The sequence below is a fragment of the Lactuca virosa genome, chromosome 8, assembly GCF_052849685.1.
Source record: "Lactuca virosa cultivar CGN04683 chromosome 8, Lactuca_virosa_CGN04683_v6, whole genome shotgun sequence".
Classification (NCBI taxonomy): domain Eukaryota; kingdom Viridiplantae; phylum Streptophyta; class Magnoliopsida; order Asterales; family Asteraceae; genus Lactuca; species Lactuca virosa.
This window is the reverse complement of record NC_136433.1, coordinates 58,477,694-58,505,021: the sequence shown is the minus strand read 5'-3', so window position 1 is coordinate 58,505,021 and position 27,328 is coordinate 58,477,694. Positions and strand designations below refer to the sequence as shown.

Genomic DNA, 27,328 nt, shown 5'->3' with positions numbered 1-27,328 from the left:
AATTTGACATATATCATTTTCTAGGATTTTTTGAATTTTTTTTTTTTTCAAATTGTCATTTTTTTGTGTTTTTCATTTTCTTATATTTAAAATCCGCAATTTACTAATGGTTGTAAGATATCATTCTATTAAATTTATAAATGTTTTACTGTCGTTTATTTCCTTCATGTTTCAAATATTTTATAATTAAAGCTTAAATCTTATTCAATTGATTCTGTCATTTCAACTTTATATTAAACTTTCATTTTTAATAAACTTGTATACTATACATATACATGATACATAACAATAATAATAATAATAATAATAATAATAATAAATTTTTATGCTAAGATGACTTGATAATGATAATATGCCTCAAACTCTCAAAGCCTAACAATCAAACATAAAACCCGAACCTGTAACTTCTAACAAAACATTGAGATAATATAAATAATCTAAGTTTAAACATTTTATATAAAATAGGTAATATGATAAAATGACCTTACCCAACCTTGAGAAGACATTTAAAGATCTGAAAAGCAAAAGTTTGAAATAAGAAAAGAAGTAACAACAAATAAATTTTTGACACGTAAGATAAGAGCCATGTTTGGTCCCATAACACGTATGACAGGGCCATGTTCGTTGGTGTCAAGTCACGTGACTTCGGTCGGGTTTATCCGAAAACCCGGGACAGTAAAATATGGGGCTTTTTAACTATTTCATATTTGTTTATGTGTTTGGGACTTTGGGGTGTGTGCGGTCAAATCTCCTTTGACCATTATAATATTTAATTGGTCGTGTCGTATATATTAATTATCCTTGTTTTATTTCTTATATATTTTCATAATAAATAAACAGTTTTGATTTTAGGATAAATTACAAATAAGCAACATATCGTCGTAAGTTGCAAGTTGAAATAAATCATACCTATTTTAATTTGGCTTATGGTGGACGAAATAAAATAAAACTATTTATAAGGGTTCAAAATGTAAAAAAAATAGAAAAGCTTCATGAACAAAAAAAAATCGACCACAGTGGGAGTCGAACCCACGACCTTCTGATCCGAAGTCAGACGCGCTAATCCACTGCGCTATGCGGTCTGATTGATATTTATACTGCATATATCCGTTTTTATTGCATTCAATTGATTATACATAGATAGTAACAAATTTAAGGATGAAAGATAATTTATTAGTGATTTAATGATTACAAAGTAACTATTAGAAAAACCACAAATTTTAACATTCTCAATGAATCAAACAATTGCGTTTTTGTAAATGACATAATGTCATCGTAAAATATTAATTAAGGTTTGTAAGATGACAAGCATAACTTTCTTTAATAATTTATATCATTTAAGAGAAAAACACATATAAAAACGGCTTCGCTCTGTCATTCATGCTCATACAAGTAGTTGCTTGAGGAATTGTCTTAGCTGTAATTCTCTCGTGTGTTGAGTACATGTCTTGTAATAGTGCTCTTTTTAAATATTTATTTAGATCCATAGTCGTTTACTACTTCTATGATTTATTAATTTTGCCACATAAGATTTTTATTAACCTTATTTAAAAAAAAATGCCTTTGAAGAATAGAAAACTGATAAAAATAGAAGACTAGAATGTTCAAATGAAAATGATATTGTGATGAACGAATGACATATTATTATCAACAAAAAATAAAAATACTAAGGAAAAAAAAATGGTTGAAAAAAAACTGAAATATTTTCCACTTTAACAGTATTAAGCTCAACCAAGATTGATGCCATATTTTCTTGGAATACAATGGTAAATAGCTGACAAAACTTCTTCAACAATTTTTTTTCAAAGAATTATATTAATGCATGGTATTCCATTAAACCAAAATTAACACCACTTTGCCTGTAATGATTGTAGGATCGTGATACTTAAATGGTCCAACAATGAAACAACTCTTTGTAATGAACACCGACTAGTTATCAACCCATATGTCATGTAATACGCGAAATGCATAAGTAATGTGGATAAAAGTAACTAAAATTGAAGATTTTCACATATACGTCATTACATATCTAAATGGAGCCATAGGCTTGTAATCAGAGTGGGTTCACTTAAAGGACTAACAATTTAAAAGACTAGCAAGAAGGACCATGAGATAGATGAAAATAACATAAATAAGGATCTTGAGGTGGATTTGTGTCAAAACTTTGATGAACAGGAGATCAAATACAACTATTAAAAATGCATTACCGATGACGAGGATCACTGATAAATTGAGGGACGGTAGAATGAGGAGGTATGGACATGTGTTAAAAGGATGTCTGACATCAACAACAACAGTAAGGACGGTAAAGTTAATGTTGATTGACAGCAAAAGGAGACGATGCTTAAAAATGAAATGAAAAGAAAGAGCTTGTTTTTTTCGATGATATAACCTTAGATAGGAAGGTGTGGAGACTAAATGTCTGTTTGATATAGGGTCTAACTAGGTCCAAAGAGGATTGAGTCCAAAAAAAGCCAATTGATATGGTATCTGTTGCTTCCCATCTTCTTCGTGAGTTTTTTTGTATTGATTTTTTCTGTGTAACACCATATTGGTGTCGATTTTTGTCGTATGAATTTTTTTCCCCTATATGATGTATGTTTGTTGTATGAAGTTTTTTTTCCCTATATGATGTATGAAATCAGAAAGTTTTTTTCTTTAGCTGATAATTGCTTCAAAAAATCTCGTATAGCAAGTTGGTTCTGGTTCCACTCTATGAATTGCTTCAAGATTTTTTTTAGATGATAATGAATGCCACTATAGCTTTTTGAATTAAAAAACAAGAAAATGTATAGCAAGTTGTAATAGAGATCCCATGGAATGTGTTTACCTGTTTAATGGTAAATTAGGATAAAAATTAACTTCATGCATTGTATTAATTGGTTTTCTTGAATTTAGTTATGGAGTAATAATGGTCAATTGTAATGTGTAAAGCTTAAATTTGTGTTAGAGATATTTTAAACTCATGTAAGTTGTCATTGCTTGATTGAAGTAATTACTAATGTGTAGTGTTGGGTACAGAATAGGGAAGGAAGGTGGCAAAAGAGGAAGAGGAAGATGATGATGAGTGTGGGTGATCGAGAAAAAGAATTTGGTTGATTCTTTGTTGCAAGTTTAAATGGTTGGAGATAAAGAAATGTCATGGTGTTGGCGATGAGATCATCAACTCATCCTTTTACTCATAGCATGTGTATATCAAGCCAAAAATCCAAACAAAAGTTGTAAATCTTTAATTTATTTATTTTTAACTGTAGGTTGAATGTGTTTATAAAAAAATGTAATGTTATAAATTAAATGGTAAATCATACATGAATTATTATAAAAATGTTGTTTGAGGGTAATATAGTCATTTTGCACAGTCAGTCAGATGCAAAATCAAACAATAAGTTTCAGTCAGAAGTTAACTTAGTCAGAATTTTTAACCCAGTCAGCTCTAACCCAATTAGTAACTAGCAAATTACCTCTAAGAGGATGTTTATAATTGCTTTTTAAAATGACTTATTAACTTATTGACTTTTTTAAAAGTCAATAAGTTAAAAAAAATGTTCGTTAAACATTAACTTTTTAGTGAAAAAATAAGTTTTCTAAAAAAACAAAAATTTCTAGTTTTTTCAAAAAGTTAAGGATTGACAAAAATTGTTAAAAGCATCACTTTTACATCTACCTCCTTATGGCTTAGGTTATTCTATTCAAAGTAATTATTGTGTTATTATATACATAAATGTGAGCCAATCATTTTACTTATTTTAAGAAAGTGATTAATACATATTATTTAATTAAATATAATTGAAAAATATCATCTAATTTAACTAGAAGGGTATTTTAGTCAGTTAACATATATTTAATAAGGGAAATTTGCATATTTTAAGGGATCAAAGATTCTATTAATTTTAAAAATCCGATCTTACAAATTATAAGGTTTTTAGTTCGGACATTCGGACAGAATATGTTTGAGTATGTTCAAAAATAACAAAATTTCTTGTAGAATAACAAAATTCTCGAATCATCAATTGAATAATTAAAACAAAAATTACATTAATTCTTATAGAATACATGTAACAATGGTAAGAATTACATTTATTTTTAAAGAATAAAACTAAGAAAAATTTCAAATCTGAAAAAAAAAACATCAAAATCTAACAAAAACACTAATACATTCTAAAAGAATAATGTTGCTAAGAGGCGTCGTTCAAATTTCGTGGTCCGTTCTTCAAGCATCAGCTTCTGTAGAAAATACAATGAATAAATTAGTGAGAAAATATCCATACTCTATTCCAACATAATTGGAATTCGTGATTCCATTCTGATAGAATTGGAATTCATTTACCAATAATTATATTAATTCGGAGGATTCTAACAGCATATGTTCATGATTACCATAAAAAACATTCTTTTCTGATAGAATGCTATAAACGAAGAAATACCATTCAATTGAAGCATTTTAGCGAGCACTTGGTGTGCATGAAAACAACTTTCAATTCAGTTGAAGCATTCATCTGTCAAATAAGCAACCAAAACAACCATGATTTGTGTTCAACCAATCAAACCCAAAAAACTCATCTAAACCTATCGATTAAACTTCATTGATTTACAGTAAATCAATCACATTATACAACCAATTCACATTAGGTATTCTGATACAATATTGAACATGAATCACAAAGTAGTCTTGGAAAAAATATAGTTCTTACAATAGAGAGAACGATAAAAACACCTAATTTAACTATACTAACAATCGGTTTGGTTTGAAGTATAGCCATAATTAATCAGAATGTGATAAAATTTAAAGCAACTAAGAACGATACCTTTGTGAAGACTTCTGGTGGGTTCTTCATCAGTCAAAAAAGAGGCATCGTCAATATTTATGGACAGCGTCGTTCGTGACATCAATCCACTAGAAGAGCGGAGGAGATGAGATAGAGAGATATCAGATGCTCTTACTCGAGGATTTCTGATCGCTCATGACCATGCAGCTGCGAACCAGGTCCATTCGTTAGCCCCGACGGTCGTCCCGATTGCTCCCAGCATCACCGGGGAAGGAAGAAGCGGCGGTGACCGCGAACTCATCGATCCTTGCAGTCACAGGCGACGACATCGTGCAAGATTCAGCTCCAGGCTTCCAGCTTCGTCGGCAGTAGCGTCGCAAAAGAATGCTCGGCTATTCAGGGCGTCATCGGCAGCAGCTGAGGCGGTCAATCTCGGCTGGGCGGCGGCGGTTGAATAGGTTGCGGCTGGAGCATCCAATCTTGGGTTCGGGTTAATGTATGCGACAAGGGGTGAGGGAAAGATGGTGACGGGTTTATTTTTGGAAGTTATTAAACAAATGACTAAATTAACCTTATTTATTTATTTAATTATTTATTTTTTATTTAATTTTGATTGGCCCACAATTATGCATACAATAACACAATACTTACTTTAAACATTTGAAGATAGCTCACCTCCTTATACCTCATCTCAATAGATTTGCTGTTGTTATTTACACTTTATAGGGTCTAATGGTATGAATAAGTTATCTAATTAACTTAATTGTGTCGTTAAAGAAGAAAAAATGTTTGTTACATGCGTTAGTTGTCAAATAAAAAACTGAATAATTGCATTTCCTGTTAACCCTTTAAAAATAAAGGTTAAAAAAGCACATGATTAATGGGGGAGAGTTACATTCGATATTGATTAAATCTAAACAAATATTGTTAATGACTATAAAATTATTTTGTTCGAATTTATTTTTTTAAGATAAATTCAGCATGAACAGCTTAGAATTTAGATGATACGATTTACTTTTTTTTTATTCATATTTTCTTTCTTTGATAAATTGTGATTTTGACTTTTTTGGGCTGTGATCTAATTTTTGACTTGTCATTTTGTCAACACATAGACGCAAGCATGCTTCATAAAAACTTGGGTCCATAAGAACAACACTTCCATATTGGGAAAGAGTGCAAGGTGATGCAACGCCCGATTGGATCGATTGATAATCTATTTGGCATTCACTTTCCGTAATTAGAATCTGATCAGGACATCACTGGCTGTCAAAAAGGTAAACCTGGTTACCCTCATTGAAGGGTTACAGAAATTAGCACACCAATTGTTCGACGAAATGTCTCAAAGACAGACAAGTTCCAATATTTGAGAAAATCTTGTTTCTTGGTTGACGTGTTGCGGATACCTCGTGCTGCGGCTTCACCAGGCAAATTGAAGTGCATATCTGATGGGGATGAGGTTCGCTGACTTGTTCTTCATATCGACAAAAACAATCATTGGTGGAAAGCACACCAACTCCCATTGTTGGATATTTTTTTTTATATATTTTTTTTTAAAACGAGTCATTTTTCGTTAGGTAGGATAAATGGAAAACATGTTTCGTATTTTGTGGGTTTTGCAAAAACCCGAAATTTAATCATTGTGTTTGTGGGTTTTATATGGAAATGTTTTATTTTAATGATATAACCATTTATGTTTAGAAATCCAACTTATTTGAAACTCAAATGTAAGTACTTTATAATACAAAGATAATGGGAATAACATTTATATTAATTATGTGTCCAAAAAAACTCTCTCAAGATTAAAACATTTAGTTTAAGATTTTTTTTTTCAATAAGATATTTATTAAAATCTATGTTTTTTGAGTAAAATATTTAACATAAATCGTCTTTTGATGGGATTAAAAACTTTTATTAAGTGAGTTTATTCATTTGAATTGAAACAATAAATAGATAAATTTAAAGGAAATAATTCGCACTCAATAGTTTTTTTACATACATACACAACTTATTACGTATGAAGCATAACTAATGTCTATAAATCAGCTTCCTGAATTTAATATAAGAGTTTACCTCCTCTTTGGACATTTAATAAGGAGTTTACCCACTTTTTATATTCATATACATCTATATCCTCTTTTGCTTCACCACTTGGACAAAATTGACTTGAAACTTATCATTCAAAGTATTGGTAAAAGGGTGGTTTACCTTATCTTTATGGACACACTCTAATGGACTCTCATCTAGTGGAATGCTATAATCTTTGTCATCATTATCCATATCAATTTCTTCGGGATTAATTTGTATTTCATCACGAATCTATTCAAATAAAAGCTCATCAAAATAATCATCGTATAATGACACTCGACCTCTACTTGTATGCCCATTGTTAATAAACCAAGTGTAATACACATCATTCAAATTTTCGTAAACCCTTTGATAAGACTCTCATCAGAACATAAAAGTAAATATGATCCCATATATCATATATTGATTTTTCTAATAACAAGTCCATAAAATTTTATATTTACAACTGTGTTACCTACGATCTTACTCTCGGATTTGTTTTTGCTAAAACAAAGACGAATACAATAGTAAAAGAGTTTTGGTACGTAAAATGTTTATATTTGATAAAGTTGTTTACATTTATCGAAAAATATACCTCAGTTGAAGTTCTTACCAAAGATAGATCATGAAAGGTTTTACATAAGGAACAATTATGGAGAAATGAACAACTTGAGTGGCCTTCACAAAACAATAGAGAGAGGATGATCATAAAGAATGATCATATAGGAGGGTTTTGATCGGCTTTGGAAGAGTGATAAAATGAAATCACAAACCGTTCTTTACCCATGCAAGAAAAGATGATAAGAAAACGTTATTGTTATGTCTTTTTTTTAATTATTTTTATTTAAATGTCAAATGCCACATCATAGCTACATGGACACCATGTTTCTTTGCAACGTACTAAATACAATAAAAAAAATTACGGCCTATTTTAACACGTTTATAGTCCGTTCCAAAAACTAAATTGACACAATCAAAAAAAATTAGGGTATAATTTAACAGGTTTTAAACTTTGTAAACCTAATGATGACATGTAAAACTTTGATTACAACCTATATTTATAGTCTAGAATATATTATTTATAAATAATTTTGTTTAGTTAATTGATTGTAAGTATCTAAAAATAAACAAGAATCTTATACACGAATACTAATTTATACAAATAAAAGTTCGATATTCACTTAAAATATGTTTTGATATTTAAGTTAATTTAAAAGGTTATCATGTATGAAAAATGATTAAATATTTGATGTGGGGTTGAATTAGGAAAACATGTGCAAGAGACAAACCGGGCAGCGGTAAGCCGGTAACCGCAAAGACATGCGCATATGTGTCCGTACCCAATATTTGACCTCCACTTGTGTGCAGAGAGTGCGGGGCTCTAAAATCCATATATCAAAACCAAAAGAAAATACCATGGTAATCTTTGAATGAATATTGTTTGTGGGGTTAATACTTACGTAGTGTTTGTTTTTTGTCTGCAGATCTACGTGGCCTCTTCTGTCTGCGCCGCGCAGACTATACGCAGACATTAGCCTTCGCAGACTGTTTGTTTTTTCGAAGACTGCAGACCTAAAAATGTATGTGCGCCCTCTTCTTGGCGCAGATGTGGACCAGGGTCTTCTAACATCTTCAGACATCTTCTAACCTAAAAAAACATATAAATCTTTATTTTTTTTTGTTTTTTTTTAATTTATATTTTTTCCAACTTTATTAATGATAAACAATTTGAAAAAAAATTACAAAACTTAAAAAAAAACGTTCGACGATACAAACAAGATATTTTTGACAAATTTATAAATAAAGATTTATTACAATAATAGTCGTTGAAGTTGTTTATATAAATATGAAAAAAAATCATAATATATTCTTATATTTTTTTGCCAAATTTTGTAAAACATTATTTAATACTGTATCGTCAATTTCTCGAAAAAATATTTATGATACGTTTTTAATGGATTTAATTGAAAAAATCGAAGTTTATTTCCATCCATTTATGTATCAAATTCTTTTATCACTAATTATAATGTTTAGTTATAACTTTGCAACCAAAGTTATTGGTTTTATCAAATATATACGTTAATTCATACCATTTTTACTTTTATTTTTTATACAATAATACATAAAAGTTGATCTAGATTCATTAATTATTTATAACAAAGTCATAAAAATATTAAAAAATCACTTTGAAGTTTAAAAAAATCAGTTTATTTAGATTTCAGTTTATTTTACTAGCCCGCAGATGTTAAAAAAACAAACAGTCTTCTTTTTTCAGACTGCAGACGTTTGGTCCACCTCTTCTACTGCAAAGGTCTACAGATGTTGCCTCAGAAAAAACGAACAACACCTTAATAATTAATATCATAAACATATTATATATTGAGTTTTTGCAGATTAAATTGTAGTTTATTTTTAAAAGAAACTTTGTAATTTTTTATTTTTCGATTTTGCCTTTGAATAAATTAATCGGTAATGTTTTGGTTTTTAAAATATATATTTTTTCTAGAAAAAAAAAACTCAAACTGTTTTTTCTGAAAACCCCTTGACTTTTTTCCCCAAAAACTTACATTCGACATTTTTTTGGACTATAATTTCAACTTCTATTTTTATCAATCACAAACATTTTCAATGTGATTTGATTCACAACAACGTCAATATATTCCTTTGAAACTCAATTTTTGTTTTGGTTTTAACAAAATCTTTTTGTTTTGACTTATAATTCTCGTGTTCTTGTTGTTTTTTATATTATTGTTATTATTATTAATGATTTTCAACATTAAAGTCTAAATGAAACATTTGATTTGTTCGAAACAAGGAGGAAACTAGTGTATCCAAATATTGTTGGTGAAATGCATATAAAAATATTTTTGAGAGGTGTTTGGGGATTATAGATAGTGAAGAACAACAGTTTAAAATGCTCTGATATCTTAGATTGTGTGGGGATTATACCATGCGATAATAGTATTAAATGTATAAATTAGACTATAAAAACATATTAAAATCTAAATTTAACATAATCATACATGTAATGTTAGAAAAAATGGGTTGCGTGACCACTTCATATCTTTAACATGTAATTAAATTCTAACTATAATTTGTATACAAATTATAAATTTATTTACACTTATATGATGACTTTGTTCAGTGGCGTAGCCATGATTTTGTTTTAGGGTAGACCAAATAATATACAAAATATGAACAAGTGACAAAATTATTCAAACAATGACAAAATATAACTATATATGCATTCTTTATTAAATTGTTTATTTTAAGTTATAAACGATGTTGTCTTACATCATTAAAATAATCTAAAATTGAGTTTAATCGACATAGACAACAATGTATTCTCTTCTACTAATTTTAAGTTTTGAATGGAATAGGTCATATCACAACCCTAATTCTTTTTATTTAACAAGAATATATATTGTACATACTACATATATATATATATATATATATATATATATATATATATATACACACACACACACCTTAATTTTGTGTGACTTGGCTACGCTCCTATCAAATTTGCATATAAATGACCCATTAGGAACAAAGTCATATATACAGTGAACCCCTAAGGCATGCATATCCTTTGTAGCGGAGCTACAAGAATACATACATTCTCTCAGCATTTTCCTATCGCAATTTAAAAACTATGACGACACCACAGGTCGAGATGATCATCCAAAAACATATAAAATAAACATAGAGTCATAAAGTTGGACCAACAGTTCTGGTATGTATACTTTAAAGCATCCTTGGAAGGATTAACATATCGATGGCTCAAAAGACAAACACCTAATAGCATACAAAGCTAGAAATAATTCAAATGCGAATTCACAAGCCACTTTGTCCAACGAAGAAAATATATGTCTCATGACCAAACCATCCTTTGTTATTTGCAAAAAGAAAAGGAAGCCTTCCTCGAATATTTGACAAGATTTAAGGCATCCCCTTTAATTTCTAGGAGACGATGATGTCATGCTCATCCAAGCATGCACATATGGATTAGTCGAAATTTGTTTTGATGGAAACTTATATGCATGAAATTCGAAGCTAGGAAGGAACTATTTGAAAGAGTGGCTAAATACATTAAGTAGGGAGATGACATTAATGAGAGATAAAACTTTCCAATAAAGTTTGTACAACTCCATCCGTTGGCAGAGGCATGGTAATCAAAACAAAATAAATTCTCTCCTAGCCAAGGATAGAGAAACTATTGGGACAATAGATGTCCTATAGGCCTTTGAAGACCACATTACAAACCAGTAAACAAAGATGCAACTACACAAGCAAAACATGATGTCTTGGCGATTGGGATGATAATTATAAATATGTTAACAAGTCACAAGTTCAATGACCAAAATAGGATAACAATCTAAAAATACCACCACATTCACGACCACAATGATGCAAACATAAATGTATTGAAACGAGAAATTTAACAATACACCCATCATGGTCATTTGGATGATCTTGCTAGAACACTAAGGTTAAAACAATATATATAAGGACTGAAATACCAAAGGAAGAATCTGGGATACCGATCCTAGAAATCCTAAAGATCAAGGTCGAACAAATTCATTCATCCCAAAACTCACAAATAAACATTTATATCCACTTCATTGATCCAAACCCAATACACAAGGGTAGAAGCCTACTGATCCAAGATTGACTGGGCAACACCCAATAGAACAAACTTGGTCGACAAAGACAACTTGAGATAAATCCTATTTGAACACTACTTTCAGACACTGTCAAAGCATATTAAGGTCATTATGTTACACATGTCATCAACCTTCATCAACTTTAACAAGTAACAATCATGACCACCAAGAGTACTTGACATCCCAATCATATTCATAACCCACATATGATGGATGTAAAAGGCAGTAACCCTAGCGCTCATTATTGTCCCTACATCATTTTTAGATGATCCGATTTTAGTGTGCTTGGTTCTACAAATATTCGATACCATAGCCTTAACTATGTACAACCTCCTAATGTTTAATTCTAATTTAGGGCATGGCCACATTGGCTAATATACTAGGTCCCCATTTCAAGGTAAGTTGGACATATGGGGGTTGATAACGAAGGGAAAATATATGTCGACATGTAATTGAAGATACATACATATGAGCCTGCTCATAGTACTAATGCGATGTCTGAGAAGCCAAGTCAATGATCCCATATATTCCTTGGGAGAAAATAACAACCATCCAATGCATGTAGAAGCATTTTGAAATGGGAAACCTTACTCCTATAAAGAATCAAAAACATATTTGTTGGTACGAATTGCATACCACATCACCTAACTCTAAAAAACAATTCAATAACCAATATATTCGTTTAAATGGATATCTCAACAACGTCCATCCGATCCAACTTTAATAAGCACATACAAAGACAAAGGAAGTCATTCCTAGGAAACATGGTAGAGCCAAAGGGGCAACTAAACAATAGAACCACCCATACGATCCGTAGCAATCGGCTAACACAACCCAAAAGATCTTGAAGTTAAGTTATATAGACATTTCACAATGATGATAAATTATTTTCCGTAATAAACATAATGGTTTATGTCGTATAAAATTGTTTGAAAAATATAAACATTTCACAGTGGTGATAACTTATTATTATTATTATTTGTTATAAACCTATATATGACTATTCTTTATCTTAAATTTCAACTCCTATTATTATTTATTTAGAAATTACGCATATAATTTAAATATAAAATATAAAAAATTAAATAGTTAGAAAGCACTCCCAAGACCCAAGTCCACACATTTGGGAGATTATTATTACAGTAAATTTCCTTAAACACGTTACTTGAGACAAATAAAAAAGGCAATGTCCACTTAGCGCACTTTAGCAAGAGTACATTAAAATACGCCAATCCTGTGGCTACCGGTTTGCAGGCGTCTCTTTTTAAGTACAGTAGGCCTGTGTTTAAAAGGAGCCAGTTGTATTTGCGTTTTGCACGTTCATGTTCATGTTCTCATGTGTGAAAGAAACCAGAGCAAATCTTCATGCTTTTTGAGAGGGAAAACACGGTGAAAATAGTTGGAAAGAAAGCGTGTGTTTGGTTTTGATTTTGGTTTATAAGGTAAAGAATACCAACATATATTTAGGAAACAAGATTATTATATTCTGTGAGAGAGAATTTGGATCTTGTGCTCTGTTTCTATATTGATTGTTCTTCCCCTTTTTCAATCTGCGTTTTACTGGTGAAGAAGATTCAAGGAATCACAACACAGATCATATCATCATACACTTCTCGAAATCGCAATGGGTATGTCGTTTCTCGCTAATTTGTGATCATATTGTTCAAAACTAGTTTTTGGAAGTATTTTAGAAACAGAACATGAGATTAAAACTTGAATTCGTGATCCTTTTTCTTTCCTTTTGTGTTTGTTTGTTTGTTTGTTGCGTTGTGTACATCGATTCACCTGATGCAGTATATTTCTTTCTCTTTCTCTCTCTTCTGTGTGAAAATGGTTTCCTGTAGTGGGGAAGGTAACCCCACCACGCCGACATGGAAAGTGATGGTTGAACACCCTTTTCCGGTGGTTCAATGCTACAATAGTTATTATTGGTATGCGACCCTTTCTTTCTCCATGTTTTTCATCTTTCTTCTCTTGACCACTGTTCTCTTTCTATGTATTTCTCAGAAACCACTAACAGGACGTATTCTCGAAACATGGAAGACGAATATCAGAAATTCATTCGCAGAATGAACCCACCTCGTGTAGTAATCGACAACGAATCCTGTAAAAACGCCACCATCATTCAGGTACCCATTGCTTATAAGTTATATAGCATCATGTAACGAATACTTCTCTTGTAACGCCATGTCTGCCATGTGCTCGAGTTTTTGCCTGAGTGAAAATACACCAACGAAAATGTAGCTACATATGATGTTCTAGTTTTCTTAATCTATTCATTCATTCCAATTTCCAATAGGTTGATAGCGCCAACAAACATGGCATACTTTTGGAAGTTGTTCAAGTACTCACTGATCTCAACTTCATCGTTACCAAAGCTTACATCAGTTCCGATGGAGGCTGGTTTATGGACGGTAATACCCCTGATCAAAATTCAAAACTCAAAACCCAAATGTTTTGCTACTTTAAAAGATTGTCATTTATTAATGTTTCTTGTACAATGAACAGTCTTCAATGTCACTGATCAAGAAGGGAATAAAATCAGAGACCAAGGAATCTTGGATTACATTCAAAAGGTAAGATTCCATTCCAACGTTTCAATTCACAAAAGATTTCAATCCGTAATTGTATCAGTGTACTTTCCACAGGTTCTTGGCTCCGATACAAGCTTTACCAATTCCATCGGAGTGACGCCATCAACCGACCGGACTGTGATCGAGTTAACCGGAAGTGACAGACCCGGTTTACTCTCCGAAGTGTGTGCAGTTCTCACACACTTAAAATGCAACGTACTAAACGCCGAAGTCTGGACCCACAACACACGCGCCGCCTTCATAGTCCAAGTCACCGACAAAGAATCCGGGTCAGCCGTATCCGACCCGGAAAGACTCACCACCATTAAACAAATGCTTAGTTACATTCTCGAAGGTAGCAACAAGGCTCGAGAGGCTAAAACGTCGGTGGTGTCTCATGGTGTTGTCCACACTGAGCGGCGGCTCCACCAGATGATGCTGGCGGATCGTGACTATGAGAGGGGCACCGGTGGTGGTGGTGATGGTGATACGCGGCGGCCGGAGGTGAATGTTGTGAATTGGTATGATAAAGATTGTTCGGTGGTGAGTATTAGGTGTAAAGATAGGCCGAAGTTACTGTTTGATACGATTTGCACGTTAACCGATATGGAGTACATTGTTTTTCATGGCCATGTGGATGCCGAAGGACCAGAAGCATACCAGGTTTGAAATATATGTATATATATTTTTTGTTTTATTTATTGGTATAAATATATATGATAATAAATTTATGATATTTGTTTTTGGTTTTATAGGAATATTGTATTAGACATGTAGATGGTTCACCGGTGAAATCGGAGGCCGAGAGGGAAAGAATGATCCAATGTATCGAAGCAGCCATTGAAAGAAGAGTGTCTGAGGTATGAAACGCGGAAAATTGTCAATTATTCATGTTGAGAACCCTTGTCTATTTTTAAGTAAAAGGGTAAAATGGTCATTTACTTAAATTCAAGGTTAAAGGGTAAAATGTTCATTTACTCAAATTCAAATAGTTCATAACCATTTCTTGTTTAACAATTATGTAAAAAAACCAACAGCTAAATGCTATATGTTTTGTTTTAGGGTTTGAAGCTAGAACTATGCACAACGGACAGAGTCGGACTTTTATCTGACGTGACTCGAATTTTCCGCGAAAACAGTCTCACGGTGACAAGAGCTGAGGTGGCGACACGTGGCGGGAAAGCAATTAACACGTTCTACGTTCGTGATGCGTCGGGCTATTCGGTCGACTCCAAGATTATTGAATCAATAAGGAAAGAAATCGGTCAAACAATGCTTAAAGTGAAAAACAATCCTCAAGATTCGAATACAAGCCCTCAAGAATCTCCTACTAGGTTTCTTTTTGGTGGCTTGTTTAAGTCTAAATCTTTTGTTAATTTTGGCCTAGTTAGGTCGTACTCTTAAGTATTGAGGTACAACTATATCGTCTGTATATATCCCTCGTTTCTTTTCCTTTTTACGATCCAACTAACGTTGAATCGGGAAATTAATGTAGTATTGTTTGTGAATATAATTCTTAACTTTTATTTTATGTTATATTGTTGTTGGCTACTTGGCTTGAATGAAAATCTCGTGTTTTTATTCTTATTTAAATAAGTCAAATTCTTGTGTTTTCATTCCTATTTCAAGAACCCTAGAGTCAAAATCTTGTGTTTTTATTCCTATTTCAAGAACCCTAGAATTAAAATCTTTGTGTTTTTATTCCTATTTCAAGAACCCTGGAGTGGAAATCTTGTGTTTTTATTCCTATTTCAAGAACCCTAGAGTCAAAGTCAAAGATGCAACCCCATTTGAGAAACAAGATATGTTAAGGAACATTGTTTATAGTTAGATTTGAACTAGATATTGACTAGGTAGTGCATGGAGTGGTTGTACCGTACAATACATCAGAGCAGGATTTATGAAAAGTCTGTCGACTTGGTTTACCTTGATTGGAGGCAGTTTAGAATTTTAAATGGGAAAGCAAGAATCTTTTTTGACAAGAAAAATGGTGTGATTGAATATTCAAAGTGGGTAGCGACTTTGAAAGAAAATGGTTCTAGATCTTTCTTGATTTCATACTTTCTCTTTACAATTACAAATTGGAATTTATTAACAAAATTGTATGATTAAAATATTATTCATTTTAAATGTGGAGATAATGGTTACAAAAATATTAAAAATTAAAGAAAGTAAAGTTATTATCTTGATTTCTTGAAGGTGATAGGTACAAACACAATTCGAATTGAAAACTCATGGAACACGATGTTTCATTGGTTTATAAAGTACTTTGGAGACCCAACTTGAATTAAAATCAAATCAAATGGTAAAGTAGGGTTTTATTTTTTGATTTGTTGGTTTTACTTGTTTGTTTGTTATTATTAATAAATTAGACATGTAATCATATTTGTTTCTATATTCAACATACAAACATGACTTATACAATAAGATTGGTAGGTGTGGGCAACGCCCACACCGGCGTTATTGGGAAAAAGACAAAAAAAAACGGCGTTATAAAATGTTATGGTGGTAATGGGGAGTAACGCACAGACTAATAACGCCTGATAACGGGGAAAAGGGACGGTGTTCACGTGTTATAACACCCAATAACGCCCCTTGGAGCGTTGCCCATACCCACCTCTCTAAGAAATGAAAATTCATATGGTTAACATATTATTCATTTTAAATGTGGAGATAATGGTTGCATAAAAAATCGAAATTATCAAATTAAAGTCATTATCTTTGATTTCTTAAAGGTGATAGGTACAAAAACAATTGAATTGAAAACTTATGAAACATGTTTATCTTTATTTTATACACATACTTTGGAGATCCAACTTGGATTAAAATCAAATCATATGATAAAGTATGATTTTATTTTTTGATGTGTAGGTTCTAGGCTTTACGTGCTTGTTTATTTTCATGAATAAATTAGACATGTAATCATATTTGTCTCTATGTTCAACATATATATATATATATATATATATATATATATATATATATATATATATATATGAAAATGTTATTGTCATCTTTTTTTCCTTTCACGTGTTTTATTAGCACTAGTTTAAGTGGTCAAATAGTGAGGGCATGAAGTGTGGGGTTTTGCCAAGTGGCTTTCTTTCTTTGTTTCTTGACACGCCCAACTTTCTTTTATAAAAAAGTTGTGTTCATTATTTGACCTATCAAATTACATGTTAATCATGTAATTATTATTTTAACAATAATGTGGCCCCATTTCAATATTGTAACACTAATAAAAGCCCTTACATTTGTTAAAATAATAAGATGCTATATTATGAAGTATATCACAATGATGATAAACAGTATTTCTTTTTGTATTATATGATTGGACTATTGATTGTTTTGAGGAAATGTACCTTTGATATTACCAGTGTCATAATACTAAGATTCTTATTATCTAGTTGATGTTGCTAGTTCTAATTCAACCATAATGGATTTTCCAAACAGTTGTAATATCTACCAAACTATAACTGTTTCTAAAGTACAGTTACATGTGTGATGTTGACCTTTCAACTTCACTAGTTTTAGGGTTTCTTGAAAAGTAAAAAGAATACAAATTTCATTTTTCTATGTAAACATGTTTTACATGTGACAATAATATAAGCACATCAAACACACTTGTGTAGTAAATTAAGATGAGTTGATGTTAAAACATCACTTTTAAGTAAAAGACAATCAATATGTCTATGGAAATCTTGGTTGATCATTCTAACGGTTTTGTATAAATGCACACTTCATACCACTTATTTGTATTAGATCATTTTATGAGTACTTTTGACCATTGACCACCGGAGGGAAGAACAGGGCCCCCGTCTCTTTTAATTGGACCAGCTAAGCTCGCTATATGCAGTCCATACTACATATATAATAGGCTGACGTGCTAAAGCCCATCTTTTTAATTGGCTCAACCACTACCACAATACTACTTTTAATATTAGATAATTAAGTAAATATTTTTATTTCTAATTATTAGACAGATAAAAGATCATCCTAATTTCATGGGTCCAAGTTATTTTCTCTAAACCTGTCTTAGGCTGTTTTGTGTATTTATAATATATTTACAGGTGCTATTGTTTTATTAAATCAGATTCATAAATTTATCTATTAATATATTAAAAAAGTAAAGGAAAAAAAGGCGCAAGGTATATTTTTATAAAATAAAGGGAAATTCTTATAAAAACCCAATAAATTTTCATAAAAGTCTTAAAAACCCACTATATTATTTATTTGTACGTTAAAACCTTTTTATTTTTTAAAATGTATCATTTAAAGCATTGAGTTCGGTGAATCCTAGATAGCCGTAAATGCTAAGTAATTGATTTTCAACGTTTTGATTGTTACATTCATTAGATTAAAAAATTTCAAAAAATACGAGGGTTTAAATGTACTAAAAAAAATAATATAATGGTTTTTTTAATCCTTTTATGAAAATAAATTAGGTTTTTCTTAGATCAGAAAACCTTGATTAAGAATTTCAGAAAATATAAGGCTTTTAGTCTATTAAAAAATTATATAATGATTTTTTTAAGCATTTGATGAAAATACGTTATGTTTTTCTGAGATTTTCAATAAAATAAATAAGTAGTTTGAATAGAAAAAGCCAATGTTCATGCCACCTGTCCCTAGATCTTAATTTTATAACTAACATACTCTCCGTTTTTTAAATTAAAAAAAAAGATAATTAAGAAAGATTAAAATGTTATTCATTCATTAATGTAATATGAAATTTTTGATAGACAGTACATGAAAGTTTGGTTCTTAGAAATGATTTTCAGGTATATCTTGTTAGAAAACAACAGCACATGCAAATAACATATAAATTAATTAAACTATTTGAGTAGTTGTTTACCGGTGAAATGTTATGGGATATGTGGATGATATCCCATCTGCCAGAGTTTTATTCGGTTGTTGCTTTTTGCTCCTGCGGCCATATAGGTTTGTTTGTGATGACTCCAGTGCATTATGAATAACCTCATGTTCACACTGGAGGATTATTTATGGTGCACGTTAGCTTACCCGGACACGTTATTCACCTTATTAGGAGAGACTCTTCTTTAGAAAAAAAATAATAAATCAATTAAAACATTAGAATTTGGTGGAAACTTTGCGGATAAATTGATTTTTACAAAGATCAATTTTGTAATTATCCCTTTCAAATTTTAAGACACTAACAATTGTCTCAATTCATCCCAAACACTCATTACTTCTAGTATTGATGTTAGACCATTATCCAAGGAACATAATACCAAACCGTTATTACCTAGTTTACTTTAGGGATGTAAATCGGTCCGGAATCGGAATCAAAAGAACCAAATACCACTAACCAGTTCCGATTCAGTTTTTTGGTTAAAAAGTTATAGAATCCAGTCCTTGTGAATAGATAGAGCTAGAGCTAGGTGTTGTTATTTTATGACTGTAGGGACGAATGCCTCTATTGTTGACTAGAAAGGCAGCAAATTCTCCTTTTGGTGCTTCAACTCCTCTATAGACACCACTGATGAGCCGAGGCACACTCGAATCCAGCTATGCTACTTATTGCAAGAACCCATTTATTATAATACCTCATCCAAATGGTCCCAACTTAAGAAATCATAAGCCAACTTTGAAGACCATGAACTTTTTTCCTATTTTCCTTATGTTATGCAATAATCTCATTTAGCATCAAAGGACCATTAATAATTTGACAACTTCTAATAAAATACGATTGCCTATACTTACTAAGTAATCGATAACTAAGCACAATAAATCCTATTCATGAACCTTTAGATCAAGGCAAACATAAAACCGTATGTAACGTAAAATCATGTTAAAAATTATGAGTAGCCAATATAACATTTCCTTTTTGCCTACAAAAAACTACGCTCAACTCACATTACCCAAAAAGAATACACATATTACATCTTTAACACATCAAAACTACCAAAAAAATCATCACATGTAACATATTTTCCATATCACATTTCTCAAAATACACCCAAACTTCACCTCCTCCTTTTCTTTCCCTTGCCAAGTTGCCCGGATTTAAAGGCATGTTCTTGTTCTTGAAGAAAAGCTCTTGTTCTTCCATACTCCTTAGCCCTTTCTTCCTCCACACGTGCCATATCTCTTGCCTTCACTTCAGCCAAAAAGTAATTATCTTTTCTCAACTCACGTGCAGCCCCTTTTGCTTCCCTCTTCACAAGCTTCTTCAATTTTCTATCTTCAGCCCTTTGTCTATCCGGATCATAATCCCTATTACTCACAAAACTACAAAAACAAAAAACAATTTTAGTAAACACCAAAAAACAAATCAAAAAATAAATAAATAAAACTTACTTTTCTTCAAACTTTGGATTGAGTAATTTAATCGGAACCGGTTTTTGCTTCCGCATTTGTAAAGGTCGACGTGACACGTAATGTTCGTTTGCTTTCGTCTCTATCAAATCCACAGTTGATTTTATTTTATCTTTTAATAATAATAATGCCACGTCATCACTTTGACCATGTTGACTATGGGATGACGATACTTCTTTTAGTAATTTGGAAATTGGTAGGAATATTTCCGGGAATGATTTGAATTCTTGATAAATGTTTGTGTATCCTTGTATGTTATCTATTACTGCCACTAGCATGCTCGCCCTGCATATAATAAAAACATTAAATAAGGACCAAAACTGCAAAAATCAGCTAAACTCAGGGACCAAAAATGTAAGAAACCTGAAATTATTTGAACTGAAATAAGGGGAGTCATCTGGTGAGTTGATTAATGTAATGAAATCGAGAGGTTTTATTTCATCTACAGTGCCATTTATGGATAGCAGAGGCTTTGGTGATTTTAATTCCATTAAGTGATAAAACTGAAAGAATAAAAAAAAAATGTGAGCCACAAAAAATATATATATAAAATTTTAATTGTTTTTCATAAAGTATAAATATGGCAGTTGAAACTTGTAACAGACCTCTGAGTCTTGAGATTGTTCAGGCTTTTTGTCTAAAGCTGCCATTAATAAAGTCCGAAGAAACACTAAAGCTTCAGGGCACAACTTTTTTGACTGCTTACAGACCTACAAAATTAGCAGGGGCATTTTAATCTTTTTACCAATATCAGCAATACACTTTATTCTTTACCCAAAATAACAGCAACAAGAAAGTAGGGGGTTGGAAATGAACTTACAAAAAGAAGCATAGAGCACAAAAAGGAGCCAATTGCCACGTCACGTCCAGTAAGAATAGGACAACGTGTCAAATATTCACACATTAACAATATTGCAGGAGTCATAACAACATGCCGAAAATCTGAGCAAGGAAATATCATAGACCATAGCCTCAAGAGGAATAATGTTTTTATTGAAGGCCAACTGCTTTTTTCTACAAAAAAAAAGTAAGAGAAAATAATGTTATATTGATATAAAAATCCAAATCAAGAATTTTGGTATAAAATAAAAACCTGAATTTTTTATATCTTCTGCAAAAAGTGATCGAGTTCTAAGTAGTCTCGGACGAGCACATATAGCAGCAAAATATGGGATTTCTATGCTCATTTCAATTAATGGCTTCACAAGTAAATTTAATAATTTAAAATTTAATGGCTTTTTATTTGCTGAAACTGAAAAATACTGCAGTAGTAGCCCATAAAATACCTGAAAAGGAAAGGGAAAAAGGGTGAAGTTAGAAAACATTTTTATGAAAGTAATGAATAAAAACAAATAAATTATACTTGGATTTTCTTTCGATTTTCTGCAGCCACTTTGATTGCATTAAATGCACGAATTCGTCTAATGGCTTCGATGATGTCATCATCGGATCGATTATCAAACAATGATGACAATTCTTCCATGGTTTTTGGAGCTTCGATTGTGTACGGAAGGTCAACTTGTAATGTTCCGGAAGGTTTGACTTTTGACACCTTTGGTTTTACTTTTACATTCAACTTCACGTCATCATTATCATCCTCATCATCATCATCATCATCATCATCATCATCATCATCACTTTGTTCCCAGTCTTTTAATGATTGTGGCATTTCACTTGCCAGATCATCTCCCTCTCCATCATCATCATCATCCTCATCATCATCATCATCATCATCATCCTCATCATCATCATCATCATCATCAATTTCATTTTCTTTTCTTAACATCTGTTGGATCCATGCCAGCTTGGTTTTTGGTTCATCATCAGCAAAAGAATCTCCAAGATCATCACCAGAAATAGAGGTCAGCTTCTTGGCAGTTGACTTTTCATGATCATCATGATCATGATCATGATCATGATGATGATCATCATCATCATCACTTGTGTCATCAACAGCATTCATCCTTTTTTGTCTTTCTTTCTGAAATCATAAATGTTAAACTAAGATGTAACAAAAGTCGAGAAAAAAAATATATAAAAATACCTCTAATTCTTCTAGTCTTTCTTTTTCTTCTTGTGCAATTTCTTCAGGAGTTTTTGTCCTATTTGATGGGCGGGCCCGCATATCCAGCACCATGACATTAAGTAGTTTATCATAATCATCATCTTGCCCCTGAAAATCATCAATTAATTTCAAATTAATAAACCTAAGCCTACAAAATACAGAAGAACAAAAAAGCATACCTGATCAGTTTCAACTTTACTAGAATTCATATTTATAATGTTTTTGCTTGTAACATCCTTCACAACATTCATTTGGTTAGATATGGATTTGGAGGACAAAGATGTAAATTGTTCATCCAATTTTTTTATTAATTGGTCATTTTCTTCCTTGTCCTTAGCTTTCTCTGCCTGTAATAGAAGAATAAAAAGTTAAAAACCATGTTATGAACATAAATTAGTACAAACTATTATAAAATGGACTATAATTTAGTTATATAATCACCCACCTTGAAGAATTTGCTCTTTGATATTATCTCATCATAAACCTCCTTTTTAGTCTTTTGCCTCTGCAATAACAAAGACACTTGATTAACCAAAAAAATTAAAAGAACTATAAAATATCGATAGAATTATGTTTAAAGTTTACATTTTCTTCTCCTTCAACTCCAGTTCCATGAGCACTAGGGGTGCCATTGGCACTAAGCTGCTTTAATATGAGAGACCTTTCTGTAAAAACAGAAAAGAAAGAAAGAATTATGTTTTAAAGCAATCAAAAGATTAGAAGAAGGTTTCAGACTTTCATACAGTGATAATCTTTTGCATTCAATCTAATTCTTTGTTTATGTTTCACTACAAAAATATGATGTCCCAATCTAAGTTATGAAGTTTCATCACTTTAAATCAGTGAAATTATATCTTGTGTTGCAAATTCATTGTTGCTTATCCTAAAAAGTGAACATATAGTTACAAACTGCTAATTGATTTTAAGTAAGCAAAGGCAAACTTACTCTCAGCCTCTGTGGGATCTCCATCTTCCTCATCAAATGGTACTTCATCCTCAAAATCGTCTCTTTCAGGATACAATCTGTCATCTTGAATCTCAAACTCATCTTCTTCTCCATCAGATAGATTATACTTGCTTTTCTTGCTAAGTTTCACCTGTAAGAAAGATGGCAAAAACATAATCGATCTATACTGAGAAATTCATCAATAAACAAGAAATTTCACTTGAGAAAAACAATTACCCGCATTTCTCGTTGAGATCTGAGGATAGCCTTATCAAACTCACCAAGCTCCTCATTTTGCTCCCCAATTCGCTTATCAACAAACACCGATGACTTACCACTCCGCTCGTAATCCTTCAGCAATGTTTTCTTTCTCTGCACTTTCGAAGATAGTATCTCAAATTAGAATCCATTTTTGATTTCTGAAAGTACTATGCCCTAGTATTTTTCAAATTTCAACTCGATATGAGCAACTTAATTTTAAGAATGGATCATTCATAAATGGAAACAACAAAAAATCTGCAACGTGTTTATGCGTTTAGAGAGAGGGAGAGATTATTGCCTTTTCGATAGCGATGGAGCGAGCGAGGCCAATACGGCGTTCTTCTCCTTTGCGTTTCTTGCCGAGGATATCAAATTTGCGACGAGACCAGATGGTTTCAAAGGGGTTAGGTTTTGCTACCGGAGCTTTGACTTTCATGGCTATGGCGTTAGGATTGATTTTCTTCTTATTCTTCTTCTTCTTAGTGGCACTGTCATTGTTACTCGTAGGTCTTGAGATTTTCACCATTGTAGCAGCTCGCTTGAGCTCTCCTTTGGCAAATCACCTGTATTTTTGGCTTAATTCCCACCTGCGCAGGTAGAATTGAAGGATACTGATAGGAAAAGGGTTTTAGAGTTTTAGGGTATTAGCATATCGCTGGCCTTCTATTGAATTTCATTCACAAGGCCCAACTATTACGCTTTCTTGCCCAAAGCACAGTCCAGAATAATGACATCAAATTTTTTAGCCCAATAAATTTAACAACTTATATTTTATTTTCGCGGAAAAAAACATCATAATTTTGGATTCTTGATTTACTAACCGTCAAAACTTATATGGTAGCTTCAGAATATGTTTTTCCTCTTCGTGGTATGGTCATATCGAAACGAAGGTCACGACTCTTCGTCGAATTAATGGAAGCATGCATTTGTTTGAAGGATTACTTGGACGACGTTAAAAAATATTCAAAATTATGTTTCTCTTGAAGGATCGCTTTTACCGGTCACCTGGAGCTAGATGGAAAAGCCCGAACAACCGATGTTGAAGGCGATTGTCCGGATAGAAGCTCATATTACAAGGAACAGTACTATCAACGATCTAAATAATGTTTAGTCAAATCCCATTAAATTAGGAGTAAGGGCGAACACCTTAAAAACATAAATATATAAACATGACCTAATAAGCATGACACCTATAAATAATAATATACTGTTGGATTAGGTGTCTATGACAATAACTAAATTAGTATAATCTTGAATTATTAACAAAGTCTTTTGGATTGTCCTTAAACGTAGTAATTGACTGGAATGTTTTTTGGAAAGAGGGACTGGTTTATTAATTTATTATATAGTTAATAAATTAATTAGAAATCAAATTAAATGATTTATTAATATATTACAGAATAATATATTAATTATAAATAGTATTATTTAATTAAGAATTAATCAGAAATTAATTGAAATTAATTTTAGGATTAATTTGGATTAATTAAAAGTGGAAGGACTAAAAGTGACAATGTTCAAAAGTTAAACATTTACTAATCCTAGAACCTCCCTAGGAGGGGGAACGAATTCTAGATGGTCTTTAGGGGTTTTCTTGGGCAATAAGGAAGCCTAGGAGTCCTTAGGGAGCAAGGAAAGGGGATAAAACTTATCTAAGGAAACATGTGTTATCCTAGTTCCCTTAGTTACATATATAAACCCTTATAAGGGTTCATAATTTCGTCCAACCCTTTTACAAGAGTGAGAACCGAACATTCTCATTCCCTATCCCCTATCATCTTTAGCCTCCAACTTGCTAGGGTTTGGGTGTGAGTCATTAGAGGCACGAGACTTCTGGTGCTTGCTTTCTGAAGACCAACAAGGAAGAATTACTAGTTTATTTGCTATAATAAACCGAGGTATGAATTTTCTAATAACCCTTTACTAATTTCGAAAATAGCAACATACTTTCAGAGTTCTTGATATTCTACAGTTGTTAGCAAATCATAGTAAGAACACAGATCCTTTAGGGTGCAAGTGAACTTAGGGTTTATGTTTTTTCGCCAAAATAAGTTTTTTGTAACATATAAAACCCATCAGTGGTATCAGGGTCATTGTTCTCATTGATCTTGCACAAAGTTGAATAGATCAAAATTAGGGTTTATAGAAACTAAATCCTAAGGAGGTTATTTCAAAATTTCCATAGGGTTCTGAAACCCTAGTCTCCGCCCTATATTTTTGAAATCTACAAGGGTTTTAGAAACCCTAGCCCCCTTGCCTAATTTTTCGAAATTTAAGGATCCCTTTTAGGGTTTGCCTTGTTTCATTATTTGTTATTTTAAAAACCTTAAAATTTAAACAATTAAAACCTAGTAAAACCCTAGCCCTTTTTAAAAAATTAGAAGGTTTGGGATTAGGATTAAATTTGAATTATTTTATTAATTGGTTAATGCTAAATAATTATTTAATCCATAATGATTTAGTTAATTTAATTAATTGTTTAACTAAAAGATAAATATTAAATCAAAATTGGTTTGTTTTAAAATTAAATTAATTTTGTATTAATTTCGAAAATTTAAATTTAAACCTAGTATTTTAGAAAAAAAAAAATTAAATACACCTTATATGTATACTGTTAAAAGTTTAATATATTATATGTATAAGAAAAGTCAGTCAAATCAATAGTAGCCTTTTTTTTACGAAACCATGCTATAAAGATGGTATAAGGAAGTGACCTATAAAATGGTCATTGAATGGGTGTCTACTCTCACACCGACCGCTCTCCTGTGTGGTGGAGGGTCGTTAGCCGAATGGATTGATAGGACATAATCTAATTAATAAGTATAATGACATAAAGTAACCAACCCATTTTAAAAACCCCATTCATAGTTACTTTAAGAAAAATATGAAAAGTATGCTAATCCATGAAAACGCACATCATGCTTTGTATGTCGTTAGTGGAACATGTGTGGTTAACTGGCACACTAATGGGGACTATAAAGAGATATGATGGACATCTTGAAAATTATCATTGATGATGGATCGAGTGTGGTTAACCGACACATCAATGTGAGATGGTAAATAACATCAAGGTTGTCAAACAGGTTTGCATGGTTATTCACATCTCTTTTGTGATCCTCGGCATCTCAGTCACAAAAGTGAGAGCATAAAATGAGATTAAACATGTCATTGATAAAAGTCAATGAATTTAAAAAGATCTAGGAGTTTTATAAGATTGGAATTGGTAAAAGCCTTACCTACCTAAAATAGATTCGAATTTGATTACGGCATCCCTCTTCAAAGTTTGAATCGAAAATATGGATCCTAGCCTTAATTTAAATTTATGGGTTAATAATTAAGGATTAAAATTAACTAACTTGAATTCTCTTTTTCTCCTATTTTTAAAATATATTATGAAGATAGAAATGGTCTTCCTCGTTCTTAAGAAAATAGTTTCCCTCAATCTTCTAGAGATGGTCTTCCCATTTCAAGTCAATGTGAAATTGTTTTCCCTTTCTTAGGAAATGATGAAACTAGACATCATCTCTTCCACCTCCTCCCCCCATGACTCTCCTAACGCCGCGATTTACTCAAGTTGAAAGATACGAGACTACTCAATCTCTATTGGTATGCAAACATCAAGATGGTAACTTTATGTGTACACA

The 27,328-nt window shown here is 31.8% G+C and overlaps 2 protein-coding genes and 1 non-coding gene across 11 annotated transcripts; 1 reads left to right on the top strand and 2 right to left on the bottom strand.

Moving 5' to 3' along the window:
* Nucleotides 1-1,008: 1,008 nt before the first annotated feature.
* TRNAR-UCG (transfer RNA arginine (anticodon UCG)) lies at nt 1,009-1,082 on the bottom strand. The gene has a single exon. It is a non-coding gene; the product is annotated as a tRNA-Arg (tRNA).
* Nucleotides 1,083-12,772: 11,690 nt separating this feature from the next.
* Nucleotides 12,773-15,609, top strand: LOC145132652 (ACT domain-containing protein ACR4-like). Of its 9 annotated transcripts, none has more exons than XM_079067531.1 (9): nt 12,774-12,942; nt 13,073-13,128; nt 13,345-13,431; nt 13,508-13,629; nt 13,800-13,914; nt 14,009-14,076; nt 14,149-14,736; nt 14,829-14,933; nt 15,136-15,609. In XM_079067531.1, the coding sequence occupies exons 4-9, from the start codon at nt 13,537-13,539 to the stop codon at nt 15,475-15,477; spliced, it is 1,311 nt and encodes a 436-aa protein (XP_078923657.1). In that variant the 5' UTR covers nt 12,774-12,942; nt 13,073-13,128; nt 13,345-13,431; nt 13,508-13,536; the 3' UTR covers nt 15,478-15,609. The 9 variants fall into 9 exon arrangements, with proteins under 9 accessions (XP_078923651.1, XP_078923652.1, XP_078923650.1 ...); XM_079067530.1 differs by having other exon boundaries at nt 13,295-13,431; XM_079067532.1 differs by having other exon boundaries at nt 13,070-13,128.
* A 4,261-nt stretch (nt 15,610-19,870) lies between these two features.
* On the bottom strand, nt 19,871-24,312 carry LOC145132459 (nucleolar-like protein). The gene is made up of 14 exons (XM_079067239.1): nt 23,983-24,312; nt 23,661-23,795; nt 23,424-23,574; nt 23,063-23,142; nt 22,923-22,982; nt 22,657-22,824; nt 22,457-22,585; nt 21,776-22,393; nt 21,506-21,698; nt 21,233-21,426; nt 21,018-21,122; nt 20,776-20,915; nt 20,395-20,697; nt 19,871-20,325 (listed from the first exon to the last, which is right to left on the bottom strand). Exons 1-14 carry the CDS (start codon nt 24,208-24,210, stop codon nt 20,061-20,063), a joined length of 2,769 nt encoding a protein of 922 aa, XP_078923365.1. The 5' UTR covers nt 24,211-24,312; the 3' UTR covers nt 19,871-20,060.
* Nucleotides 24,313-27,328: the final 3,016 nt, after the last annotated feature.